At 44.5% G+C, this 14146-nt stretch overlaps 1 protein-coding gene across 4 annotated transcripts in view; it reads right to left on the bottom strand.

The window, feature by feature from the left end:
* The window catches only part of LOC140735013 (tetraspanin-9-like), a 161609-nt gene that overhangs the window by 44326 nt on the left and 103137 nt on the right, over positions 1-14146 (bottom strand). For all 4 annotated transcript variants that reach the window (XM_073059844.1, XM_073059845.1, XM_073059843.1 and 1 more), the window contains 2 exons: positions 13211-13402; positions 7523-7597 (listed from right to left, as the gene is read on the bottom strand). In XM_073059844.1, coding sequence (XP_072915945.1) covers positions 7523-7597; positions 13211-13402 — 267 coding nt within the window. The remainder of the gene's footprint in view (positions 1-7522; positions 7598-13210; positions 13403-14146) is intronic.

Raw genomic sequence — 14146 nt, 5'->3', positions numbered from 1 at the left:
AAGACCTAACTTGTTCAATCTTTCCCTGTAACTTAGGTGCAGAAACACAGGTAACATTCTAGTAAATCTTCTCTGTACTCTCTATTTTGTTGGCATCTTTCCTATAATTTGGTGACCAGAACTGTACACAATACTCCAAATTCAGCCTTACCAATGCCTTGTACAATTTTAACATTACATCCCAACTCCTATAATTAATGCTCTGATTTATAAAGGCCAACATACCAAAAGCTTTCTTCACCACTCTATCCACATGAGATTCCACCTTCAGGGAACTATGCATCATTATTTCTACATCACTCTGTCCTACTGCATTCTTCAATGCCCTACCATTTACCATGTATGTCCTATTTGGATTATTCCTACCAAAATGTAGCACCTCACATTTATCAGCATTAAACTCCATCTGCCATCGTTCAGCCCACTCTTCTAACTGGCCTAAATCTCTCTGCAAGCTTTGAAAGCCTACTTCATTATCCACAACGCCACCTACCTTAGTATCATCTGCATACTTACTAATCCAATTTACCACCCCATCATTCAGATCATTAATGTAAATGACAAACAACATTGGACCCAGTACAGTTCCCTGAGGCACACCACTAGTCACCGGCCTCCAATCTGACAAACAGTTATTCACCACTACTCTCTGGCTTCTCCCATCCAGCCACTGTTGAATCCATTTTACTACTTCAATATTAATACCTAACGATTGAACCTTCCTAACTAACCTTCTGTGTGGAACCTTGTCAAAGGCCTTACTGAAGTCCATATAGACAACATCCACTGCTTTACCCTCATCAACTTTCCTCGTAACCTCTTCAAAAATTCAATAAGATTTGTCAAACATGACCTTCCACGCACAAATCCATGCTGACGGTTCCTAATCAGACCCTGTCTATCCAGATAATTATATATACCATCTCTAAGAATACCTTCCATTAATTTACCCACCACTGATGTCAAACTGAGAGGCCTATAATTGCTAGGTTTACTCTTAGAACCCTTTTTAAACAATAAAACAACACAAGCAATACGTCAATGCTCCGGAACCATCCCCGTTTCTAACAACATTTGAAATATTTCTACCAGAGCCCCTGCTATTTCTACACTAACTTCCCTCAAGGTCCTAGGGAATATCCTGTCAGGACCAGGAGATTTATCCACTTTTATATTCTTTAAAAGCGCCAGTACTCCCTCCTCTTTAATCGTCATAGTTTCCATAACTTCCCTACTCGTTTCCCTTACCTTACACAATTCAATATCCTTCTCCTTAGTGAATACCAAAGAAAAGAAATTGTTCAAAATCTCCCCCATCTCTTTTGGCTCTGCACATAGCTGTCCACTCTGATTCTCTAAGGGACCAATTTTATCCCTCACTATCCTTTTGCTATTAATATAACTGTAGAAACCCTTTGGATTTATTTTCACCTTACTTGCCAAAGCAACCTTGTATCTTCTTTTAGCTTTTCTAACTTCCTTCTTAAGATTCTTCTTACATTCTGTATATTCCTCGAGCACCTCATTTACTCCATGCTGCCTATATTTATTGTAGATACCTCTCTTTTTCGTAACCAAGTTTCCAATATCTCTTGAAAACCATGGCTCTCTCAAACTTTTAACCTTTCCTTTCAACCTAACAGGAACATAAAGATTCTGTACCCTCAAAATTTCACCTTTAAATGACCGCCATTTCTCTATTACATCCTTCCCATAAAACAAATTGTCCCAATCCACTCCTTCTAAATCCTTTCACATCTCCTCAAAGTTAGCCTTTCTCCAATCAAAAATCTCAACCCTGGGTCCAGTCCTATCCTTCTCCATAATTATATTGAAACTAATGGCATTGTGATCACTGGACCCGAAGTGCTCCCCAACACATACCTTCATCACCTGACCTATTTCATTCCCTAACAGAAGATCCAACACTGCTTCTTCTCTAGTCGATTTCTCTATGTATTGCTGCAAAAAACTATCCTACACACATTTTACAAACTCCAAACCATCCATCCCTTTTACAGTATGGGCTTCCCAGTCTATATGTGGAAAATTAAAATCTCCCACAATCAGAACCCTGTGCTTACTACAAATATCTGCTATGTCCTTGCAAATTTGCTCCTCCAATTCTCGCTCCCCAGTAGGTGATCTATAATACATTCCTATAAGTGTACTACACCTTTCTCATTCCTCAATTCCACCCAAACCGTCTCCCTAGACAAGCTCTCTAATCTATCCTGCCAGAGCACCACCGTAATATTTCTCTGACTAGCAATGCAACACCTCCCCCTCTTGTCCCTCCGATTCTATCACACCTGAAGCAATGAAATCCAGGAATATTTAGTTGCCAATCACACCCCTCCTGCAACCATGTTTCACTAATAGCTACAACATCATATTTCCAGGTATCAATCCATGCTCTAAGCTCATCCACCTTTCTTACAATGCTCCTAGCATTAAAATAAATGCATTTAAGAAATTCTCCACCTCTTACTCTCTGTTTATCTCTAACAGTACAAAGAACTTTACTGTCTTCTTTTTCTTCCTTCTCCCATACATCTGTTCCTACACTCTGATTTTCCTCTCCCCTCGTATTTAGTTTAAATCCACTGGAGCCTCTCTAGCAAACCTACCTGCAAGAATATTTGTTCCCCTCCAGTTCAGATGTAAACCATCCCGCCAGAACAGGTCCCACCTTCCCTGGAAAACTGCCCAATTATCTATAAATTTGAAGCCCTCCCTCCTGCACCGTGTCTTCAGCCACGTGTTGATCTACACTATCTTACTATTTCTAAACCCACCTGCATGTGGCACTGGAAGCAATCCTGAGATTGCTATCCTGGAGGTCCTGTCCTTTAACTTGGCACCTAGCTCCCTAAACTCACCTTTCAGGACCTCCTCACTCTTCCTACCCACGTCATTGGTCCCTACATGGACCACGACATCCAGCTGCTCTCCCTCCCTCTTGAGAATACTGAGAACTCAATCCGAGATATCGTGGACTCTGGCACCAGGGAGGCAACAGACCTTCTGGGATTCTCGATCTCTTCCACAGAACTTCCTATCTGTCCCCCTAACTATTGAATCCTCTATCACTACTGCTCTCCTCTTTTCCCTACTTCCCTTCTGAGCTGAGGGTGTAGTCTTGGTCCCAGAGACGCAACCACTGCAACTTGTCCCTGGTAGGTCGTCCCCACCAACAGTATCCAAAACGATATACTTATTGTTGATGGGAACAGCCACAGGGGTGCTCTGCTCTTCCTGTCTATTCCCCTTCCCTCTCCTGACAGTCACCCAACTTCCTGACTCCTAGGGGTGACTATCTCCCTGAAACTCCTGTCTATTTCTGCCTCCCGAATGATTCGAAGTTCATCTAGCTCCAGCTCCAGCTCCCTAACACGGTTTGTAAGGAGCTGCAACTGGATGCACCTTTTGCAGGTGTAGTCATCAGGGACAACTGTGCTCGCCCTGCCTTCCCACATACTGCAAATGGAGCACTCAACTACCTGCTGCCTCCATTACCTACTCCTAAGCTAATTAGATTAATTAAAGCTTACCCGGCCTTACCTCACCTGAAATTGCACCATCTCGGATCGCAAGACCCTGCAGTGGATAGTGAGGTCAGCTGAGAAGATCATTGGGGTCTCTTTTCCTGCTATTACAGATGTAAAGGGGATTTCTTCTTTTTCTTTGTTACTGTGTATGTAATCAAAATGGCTTCTTTGTTTTGTTAAAAGTAGGAATGCTTCTTTGTTGCAAGTGAGTGCTAGAAGCTTGTTTGGGTTAAAATTTACTGATAACGAGAATTGTATCCCTTTGTAAACCAATTGGGATTAATGTTGTTCTTTCTTCTGAGTCTGTAAGCTATTGTTGGCGGGCTTTTGGGGAGATCGGCGCGAGGGGGTGAGAGAGAGAGGACGCGATGCTGTAAACTGGGCGAGGAACGGACCCCAAGCAGGGGTCCAAGGCCAGGAGGTACCCCGAGGAGAGGAGATGAAGCTAGATGTGCTTGGTTGACCACTTTGGATGGTCCTAAGCTGCGAGTCGAGGAGGTCGGAGGGGACCGAATGGTGGCCAGAAGACTTCAGTAATTGAGCTCCAACGGTTGTGCACGAAGTGGTTTGGACTTTGATAAGTTTGGCGGCTTTATTTTTTTTCCTTCATATATACTGTATCGTTATTAATCACTTAGTTATAGTAACCTTTATAAATTGTACTCATTTAATCGCATATGGTGTACTGTCTGTTTGGGCGAGGCGGGGACATCACACAGCATCCACACCAGCTGATTACCCAGTTTGGCGGGGCCGAAGGCTGCTCCCCCTAGACGAGAACGAGCTGAGCGAGCCTGAGGCCACCCAGGGGGTTACACAGACATTTACACTACACGCTGCATCTGCAAAGCAAACAGCATTATGAAGTACCCCACGCACCCCTCATACAAACTCTTCTCCCTCCTGCCGTCTGGGAAAAGGCACCGAAGCATTCAGGCTCTCACGACCAGACTATGTAACAGTTTCTTCCCCCAAGCCATCAGACTCCTCAATACCCAGCATCTGGCCTGACACCTGGCCTTATTGTCCTGTTTATTATTTATTGTAACGCCTGCACTGTTTTGTGCACTTTATGCAGTCCTGGGTAGGTCTGTAGTCTAGTGTAGTTTCTTTTCCTGTGTTTTTATGTACTTCAGTGTAGTTTTTGTACTGTTTGATGTAGCAACATGGTCCTCTAAAACGTCTCGTTTTTACCGTGTACTATACCAGCAGTTATGGTCTAAATGACAATAAAAAGTGTCTTGACTTGACTTGATTCTGATTCTGACATTCACACAGCTAAAACAGGGAATTAATTAGATTGTACTAAAATTATACATTGGTTCTGACCACCTTTAAACTGCCAGTTTGTTTACCCTCCCCAGGGTGAGCTGCTGGTCTCCGGTTGTTGGATCGCACACTAATTCCTTTTGGAATGTTCTGTGCATTAAATCAGTAAATGAACAGCTTATTGATGCTATGCAGCAGATTCCCACTCCCCACTCCCCACCTGTTACTGCTGACTCCTGTTTCCAATAATCCATCCATCCAAGGACAGAGCCAGTGGGAGCTTAGTTTACTGCCGAGCACTGGTTAACATTTCCAACCAGAGCACAGGAGCAGCGGTCAACCATGGCACCAGCTTGGTAGCCAACAACCCCATGGGGATGAATAAAGTATCTATCTAACTGTCATATCCACACGGTTACCAGCGTCCACCCTGCCACAACTTGACACACATCCCTCAGCCCAGACTGGCCTCTCAGAGAGAGCTGTTATGCATGTGACTACCTCTTGCAGTCAGTTAAACCAACTTTTGATTATCAGCACTTATACAAAACGTTCATATCGTTTGGGCCAAAAATAATTGATCTTCTCATTGCTACCATCATGGAGGAGGTAGAGGAGCCTGAAACCACACACTCAGTGTTTTAGGAACAGCTTCTTCCCCACCGTCATCAGATTCCTAACTGGACAATGAACCCACATACACTACCAGCAGATTTCTGAATGAACAATGAACCCACGTACACTACCAGCAGATTTCTGAATAACAATGAACCCATGTACACTACCAGCAGATTTCTGAATGAACAATGAACCCATGTACACAACCAGCAGATTTCTGAATGGACAATGAACCCATGTACACTACCAGCAGATTCCTAACTGGACAATGAACCCACGTACACAACCAGCAGATTTCTGAATGAACAATGAACCCACGTACACTACCAGCAGATTTCTGAATAACAATCAACCCATGTACACTACCAGCAGATTTCTGAATGAACAATGAACCCATGTACACAACCAGCAGATTTCTGAATGACAATGAACCCATGTACACTACCAGCAGATTTCTGAACGACAATGAACCCATGTACACTACCAGCAGATTTCTGAATAACAATGAACCCATGTACACTACCAGCAGATTTCTGAATGAACAATGAACCCATGTACACAACCAGCAGATTTCTGAATGACAATGAACCCATGTACACTACCAGCAGATTTCTGAATGGACAATGAACCCACGTACACTACCAGCAGATTTCTGAATGACAATGAACCCATGTACACTACCAGCAGATTTCTGAATGGACTATGAACCCATGTACACAACCAGCAGGTTTCTGAACGACAATGAACCCATGTACACTACCAACAGATTTCTGAATGAACAATAAACCCATGTACACTACCAGCAGATTTCTGAATGACAATGAACCCGCATACACTACCAGCAGATTTCTGAATGAACAATGAACCCATGTACACGACCAGCAGATTTCTGAATGAACAATGAACCCACATACACTGCCAGCAGATTTCTGAATGAACAATGAACCCATGTACACAACCAGCAGATTTCTGAATGAACAATGAACCCACATACACTACCAGCAGATTTCTGAATGAACAATGAACCCATGTACACAACCAGCAGATTTCTGAATGAACAATGAACCCATGTACATGACCAGCAGATTTCTGAATGAACAATGAACCCATGTACACTACCAGCAGATTTCTGAACGACAATGAACTCATGTACACAACCAGCAGATTTCTGAACGACAATGAACCCATGTACACTACCAGCAGATTTCTGAACGACAATGAACCCATGTACACTACCAGCAGATTTCTGAATGAACAATGAACCCATGTACACTACCAGCAGATTTCTGAACGACAATGAACCCATGTACACTACCAGCAGATTTCTGAACGACAATGAACCCACGTACACAACCAGCAGATTTCTGAATGGACAATGAACCCACGTACACTACCAGCAGATTTCTGAATGAGCAATGAACCCATGTACACTACCAGCAGATTTCTGAATGAGCAATGAACCCATGTACACTACCAGCAGATTTCTGAATGAACAATGAACTCATGTACACTATCTCACTATTTTGTTCTACTTATTTATTTTTTATATTTCTTTATTGTAAGTTTAAATATCTTTTAGTTATAATGTTTTGCACTGCACTGCCGCTGCAAAACAACAAATTTCACAACATATGTCCATGATATTAAACCTGAATCTGATTCTGAGATGTCGGAGACGGGAGATGCACTGATGTTACTGTAAGTACTGAGGCCAGGCAGTGTTTGTGAGGTACAAGAGCTGGTCTCTGATTCAGACATCAACCATCCTGCTACCTCCATAGATGTCGCCTGATCCTTTGAATTCCTCCAGAAGTGTGTTCTAAAGTATGTCCCAGATCCCAGCATTCCCACTGATTCCACTGGAGATTCCCAACCTGTGGAATGCTTCTTGCATTCTCTATTTGTGCCTTGTGGTTTCCAACTGGAAGTATAGCAGTATTCCGGTTAATATTCCCACCAGGAGCCCATCATTCACTACCTCCCTGGTTCTAGAGAAGAGTCTGATCATGGAGAGAAACATTCTCAGGAAACCTGGTGTGTTTTCCTGCTTACAAACGGGCCTGTGATGAGAGTGAGGAACCTACCTCTGTCTTGTAGACGAAGAACAGGATGACGAGGATCATCTCCATTAAGAAAATAGTCAACAGGATAATGAAAAACTGTAAAAGGAGGAGAGGGAGCCGTTACCAGAGAGCCAACCACAGCCACATCCTCACAAACACCACTCACTTCAGGCAGAAGCTGGACCTGGCCTCAGGGTGAACAAAACCCATTCACTTCAGGCAGACACACAAAATGCTGGATGAACACAGCAGGCCAGGCTGCATCTATGGAAAAAAGCACAGTTGACATTTTGGGCCCAGACCCTTTGGTTGGACTGCAGAAAAAATCTGAGTTCCTCCAGTATTTTGTGTATGTTGCTTAGATTTCCAGCATCTGCAGATTTTCCCTTGTTTGCCCTTAAGCAGAGCTTGGGCGGAGGCTGGGCCTGCCCCAGGATGAACAAAAGCCACTCTCTTCAGGCATTGCATAGGCTGGCATGGGCCGAGGGCAAACAGACTAGCATTGGTGAGGACCTGTGGATGATGGAAAACGTTGGGGTGAGGTGGCAGGTTTTGGCGAGGGGTCACAGGTTGAGGAGAGGGGGTCAGACATTGGGGTGAGGGGGTTACAGGTTGGAGGTGAGGGGGCAGTTTGGACTGAGGTTCACTCAGCCCCTGGTCCCACGCTCCAGCACTGACTGTGTCCCAACTCCAACCCCCTGAGCAGTTGCTATGTCTGTCCATCATCAGCCGCGGTGATAGCCAGTTCCTTCTGGAGGTGCTCCCCCCTCACTGACCCAACCCCCCTCTAGCCTCCTGCAGACCCTCCTCGGGCTGGGACGTAGTGGAGTGCGATGAAGAATCAGAAGCGGAGAGAGTGAGCAGTTTCAAGTTCCTGCATGTCAAGATCTCTAAGGATCTCATCTGGTCCCAACATATCAATGCAGTTATAAAGAAGGCAAGACTTCATTAGGCATTTGAAGAGATTTGGTATGTCAACAATACATACAAAAACTTCTATAGTTGTACTGTGGAGAGCATTCTGACAGGCTGCATTACTATCTGGTATGGAGGGGCTACTGCACAGGACCAAAAGAAGCTGCAGAGGGTTGTAAATCTAGTCAGCTCCATCTTGGGAATTAGCCTACAAAGTACCCAGGACACCTTCAGGGAGCGGTGTCTCAGAAAGGCAGCGTCCATTTTTAAGGACCTCCAGCACCCAGGGCATGCCCTTTTCTCACTGTTACCATCAGGTAGCGTGCAACAGAGATGATAGAAAGGACAGGCAGGAGATGAGGCATAATCACAGCCGGTGGGATGAGTTACAGGGCAATAGAGATGTGGTGCAGTTAAAACAGAAAGCAACAAATACTGGACTGAAAGTGTTATATCTGAATGCACGCAGCATGAGAAATAAAATGGACGATCTAGAAATTCCGCTACAGTATGACGTTGTGGCCATCTCTGAAACTTGTCTAAAGGATGGCTGCCATTGGGAGTTCAAAGTCCAAGGACATGGAGTGCATTGATAAAATAGGTTAGCAGGCAGAGGGGGCTAGTGTGGCCCTGTGTATAAGAAATAATATTAAATCATTAGAAAACGATGGAAGGTGTAGAGTCTCTATGGTTTGAGTTAAGAAATGGCAAGGGTAAAAGGACCCTATTGGCAGTTGTATGCAGGTTTCCAAACAGCAGCCGGGATGTGGATTACTAATTACAGCAGGAGATAGAAAAGGCATGTCAGAAGGGCAATGTCATGATAATCGTTGGGGGTTTTAACATGAAAGTGGACTGGGAAAACCAGGCCAATACTGGACCTCAAGAGAGAGAATTTGTAGAATGTCTAAGGGATGGCTTTTTAGAGCAGCTTGTTGTTGATCCCACTAGGGGATTGGCTGTGCTAGATTGGGTCTTGTGCAATAAACCAGAGGTGATAAGAGAGCTTAAGGTTAAGGAGCACTTAGGGAACAGTGATCACAATATAATCAAGTTCACTTTGAAATTTGAGAAGGAGAAACTAAATTCCAATGTGTCGGTATTTCATTGGAATAAAGGAAATTACAATGGCATGAGAGAGGATCTGGCCGAAGTTGACCGGAAAGGGACATTTGCAGGAAGGACAGCAGAGCAACAATGGCTAGAGTTCCTGAGAAAAATAAGGGAAGTGCAAGACAGATATATTCCAAATAAGAAGAAATCTTTGAATGGAAGAAGGACACTACTGTGGCTGACAAGTGAAGTCAGAGCTACAGTAAAAGCAAAAGAGAGGCATACAAGGAAGCCAAAGCTAAGTGGGAAGATAGAGGATTGGGAAGCTTTTAAAAACTTGCAGAGGAAAACTAAGAGGGAAACGATGAATTACGAAAATAAGCTGGCAAATAATATCAAAGAAGATACTAAAAGCTTTGTTTAAGTATATAAAGGGTAAAAGAGTGTTGAAGGTAGATATAGGACCAATAGAAAAAGACGCTGGAGATATTGTAATGAGAGACGCAGAGATGGCAGAAGAACTGGATGTGTATTTTGCATCAGTCTTCATCATGGAAGACATATGCAGTACACTGGACATTCAAGAGTGTTGGGGAAATGAAGTATGTGCAGTGAAAATTATGACTGAGAAAGTGCTTAGGAAGCTTAATGGTCTGAGGGTGGATAAATCTCCTGGACCTGGTGGAATGCACCCTCGGGTTCTGAAGGAAGTAGCTGGAGAGATTGCGGAGATATTAACAATGATCTTTTAAGAATCGATAGATTCTGGATTGTACTGGATGACTGGAAAATTGCAAATGTTACTCCGCTATTTAAGAAGGGTGGGAGGCAGCAGAAAGGAAACTATAGACCAGTTTACAGGACATCAGTGGTTGGAAAGTTGTTGGAATCGATTGTTAGGGGTAGGATTATTGGGTAACTGGAGGCATATGACAAGATAGGCCAAAGCCAGCATGTTTTCCTGAAAGGAAAATCCTGCCTGACTAACTTACTGCAATTTTTTGAGGAAATTACAAGCAGGGTAGACAAAGGAGATGCAGTAGATGTGGTGTACTTGGATTTTCAGAAGGCCTTTGACAAGGTGCCGCACATGAGGCTGCTTAGCAAGATAAGAACCCATGGGATTACAGGGAAGTTACTGGCATGGGTGGAGCATTGGCTGATTGGCAGAAAACAGAGAGTGGGAATAAAGGGATCTTATTCTGGCTGGCTGCCGGTTACCAGTGCAGTAACACAGGGGTCGGTGTTGGGAGGCCAAGTCATTGGGTAAACTTAAGGCAGAAATAGATAGATTCTTGATTAACCAGAGCATCAAGGGGTATGGGGAGAAGGCAGGGGAGTGGGGATAACTGGAAGAATTGGATCAGCCATGATTTTACGTAGAGAGTGGTGAGTGCGTGGAATGGGCTGCAGGCAACGGTGGTGGAGGCAGATACAATAGGTACATGGAGCTTAGAAAAATAGAGGGCTATAGGTAAGCCTAGTAATTTCTAAGGTAAGGACATGTTCGGCACAACATTGTGTGCCAAAGGGCCTGTATTGTGCTGTAGGTTTTCTATTTTTCTGCTTTTTGCATGATTTTTAATTTAATCAACTTACGTATGTATATTGCAATTTATTTATTTATTATTTTTTTAGTTCTATATTATGATTTGCATTGATCTGCTCCTGCTAAGTTAACAAATTTCATGACACACGCCGGTGATAATAAACCTGACTCCAATTCTGATTCTGAAAATGGACACTGTGTGTGACATTCAGTCTGAGAGTAGGGGAGAGGAGACCTGTTCACATTCCAAAGCTAATCTTCAAAACCTGCATTTGTTCCCCCTTTGAACGGTTGATGCAAAGTTTTGGAGTGTCATGTCTGAGGCACAGAGGAGACGTTGAACTGAAACAAATGGTGGTGAAGACCTCAGTTGTGGGAGGTAGCCCAAGGCCCGGAGATAGTCCAGGACAGAGACACAGGACAACTAGCTTGGGGGTCTGAGTAGCAGCAATGGCATTAAAGTTTCACTGATCACTGTCCAGCATCATTCCAACTGGCCATGTTTGCAGATAATACAAAGATAGTGGAGGGGCTATTGTTGGTAGCACCCTGTATACCAGGAGATTAGTGTGCAAACTTAAAGCACATGGTATTGGGGGTATGATTTTGATGTGGATAGAGAATTGGTTGGCAGACAGGAAGCAAAGAGTGGGAGGAAACGGGAGCTTTTCAGAATGGCAGGCAGTGACTAGTGGGGTACTGCAAGGTTCAGTGCTGGGACCCCAGTTGTTTACAATATATATTAATGATTTAGACAAGGGTATTAAATGCAGCATCTCCAAGTCTGCAGATGACACAAAGCTGGGCGGCGGTGTTAGCTGTGAGGAGGATGCTAAGAGGATACAGAGTGACTTGGATAGGTTAGGTGAGTGGGCAAATTCATGGCAGATGCAATTTAATGTGGATAAATGTGAGGTTATCCACTTTGGTTGCAAGAACAGGAAAACAGATTATTATCTGAACGGTGGCTGATTAGGAAAAGGGGAGGTGCAACGAGACCTGGGTGTCATTGTACACCAGTCATTGAAAGTGGGCATGCAGGTACAGCAGGCGGTGAAAAAGGCAAATGGTATGTTGGCATTCATAGCAAAAGGATTCGAGTATAGGAGCAGGGAGTTTCTGCTGCAGTTGTACAAGGCCTTGGTGAGACCGCACCTAGAGTATTGTGTGCAGTTTTGGTCCCCTAATCTGAGGAAAGACATTCTTGCTATAGAGGGAGTACAAAGAAGGTTCACCAGATTGATTCCTGGGATGGCAGGACTTTCATATGAAGAAAGACTGGATCGACTAGGCTTATACTCACTGGAATTTAGAAGATTGAGGGAGGGATCTTATTGAAACATATAAAATTCTAAAGGGATTGGACAGGCTAGATGCAGGAAGATTGTTTCCGATGTTGGGGAAGTCCAGAACGAGGAGTCACAGCTTAAGGATAAAGGGGAAGCCTTTTAGGACCGAGATGAGGAAAAACTTCTTCACACAGAGAGTGGTGAATCTGTGGAATTCTCTGCCACAGGAAACAGTTGAGGCCAGTTCATTGGCTATATTTAAGAGGAGGTTAGATATGGCCCTTGTGCTAAAAGGATCAGGGGGTATGGAGAGAAAGCAGGTACAGGGTTTTGAGTTGGATGATCAGCCATGATCATACTGAATGGCGGTGCAGGCTCGAAGGGCCAAATGGCCTACTCCTGCACCTATTTTCTATGTTTCTATGGAACAGTCCAATTATGAACAGCCAATGCCTCCAGGGACACAGGCTGGAATCAATTCACTCAGGAAGTGTCACACATATCATACAGTCACACCTCCCATCACAGATACCCTCACCCCTCAAACTCACACACTTTACCCCTTCAAACCCCCAACCTCAAGCCTCAAACCCTATTACCTCACCTTTCCAACCCCCAACCTCAACCCCTCAAACCCCATTACCTCACCCCTTCAACCCCCAACCACAACCCTTAAAAACCCACATCTCACCCCTTCAACTGCCAACTGCAACTCCTCAAACCCTACTAACCCTCAAATCCCTGCATCTCAACCCTTCAACCCCAAACCTCGATCCCTCAAACCCCATCACTCCTCAAATCCTCACATCTCACCCCTTCAACCCCCAAACTCACCCTCTCAAACCGCCACTCCTCATCCCCCAACCCCACTCTCACCCCTCCCCTCCCATCCCGGTCACTCACACTGAGGAGGAGGCACTTGTTTTCCTTGATGGATCCGAGACAGCCCAGGAAGCCGACCACCATGACGATGGTGCCGATGGCGATGACCAGGTTGGCAGCGGAGAGCGTGGGCAGGCTGGGGGCCAAGACAGCAAAGGTTCCCTGTGTGGCCGACAGCCAGATTCCCACCCCCAGGAGCCCGCAGCCACATAGCTGGAGAGAAGGACATATCTGGTTAACAACAGGGAGAGAGAACGTGGCAGCAAAGTCTGAACAAACAATGATGTGTGGCTTTAACAGTCAGTACGGGAGAAAGGAGAGCGGAGATCTGCCACTGGCTCACTGACAGCTGGTGTATGAGTGGAACATTAGCACAGACTAGATTGGAGGTAGAGGGGCACAACAGTGTGCTGGTGATTGTCCATGTATTGTAAATATAATTGCAACTGTAACCGTAACCATAACCATTACTATTACCATAAATGTAACGATAACCATGGCTGTAACCCTAACTATAACTGTAACCGTAAGCACAACCATAACTGTAAATAACTATAACCACAAGGGTGAACCATTCCAGTGGCTCAATCAGTGGCAAGAGCATGCCACAGCAACAAGGTTTCTCACAGGTCCACAACATTCGTTGAAAAGGAGCTTCGCGGGGCTTTCAGACTCATTCTAACAGCCCAATCAGCGGCAGGAGCAGGCCACAATGACGAGGTTTCTCGCAGGTCAGCGATGCTCGTTTAGAAGTACAGAAGGGACAAGCAGGGCAGTGTTGCTGGGAGTAGGCCAGTGGTGAGAGTAGGAGTGTCAGGATCTGGCTCAAAGGAAGCTTTGGCTCGAAAGAGACTTTGGCTCTGGGTAGGTTTCTGTTAAGATAGATAGATAGATAGATAGATACTTTATTCATCCCCATGGGGAAATTCAACTTTTTTCCAATGTCCCATACACTTG

This window comes from Hemitrygon akajei, chromosome 10 (assembly GCF_048418815.1).
Source record: "Hemitrygon akajei chromosome 10, sHemAka1.3, whole genome shotgun sequence".
Classification (NCBI taxonomy): domain Eukaryota; kingdom Metazoa; phylum Chordata; class Chondrichthyes; order Myliobatiformes; family Dasyatidae; genus Hemitrygon; species Hemitrygon akajei.
The sequence above is the reverse complement of the archived record's forward strand: the minus strand, read 5'-3'. Positions and strand labels throughout refer to the sequence as shown.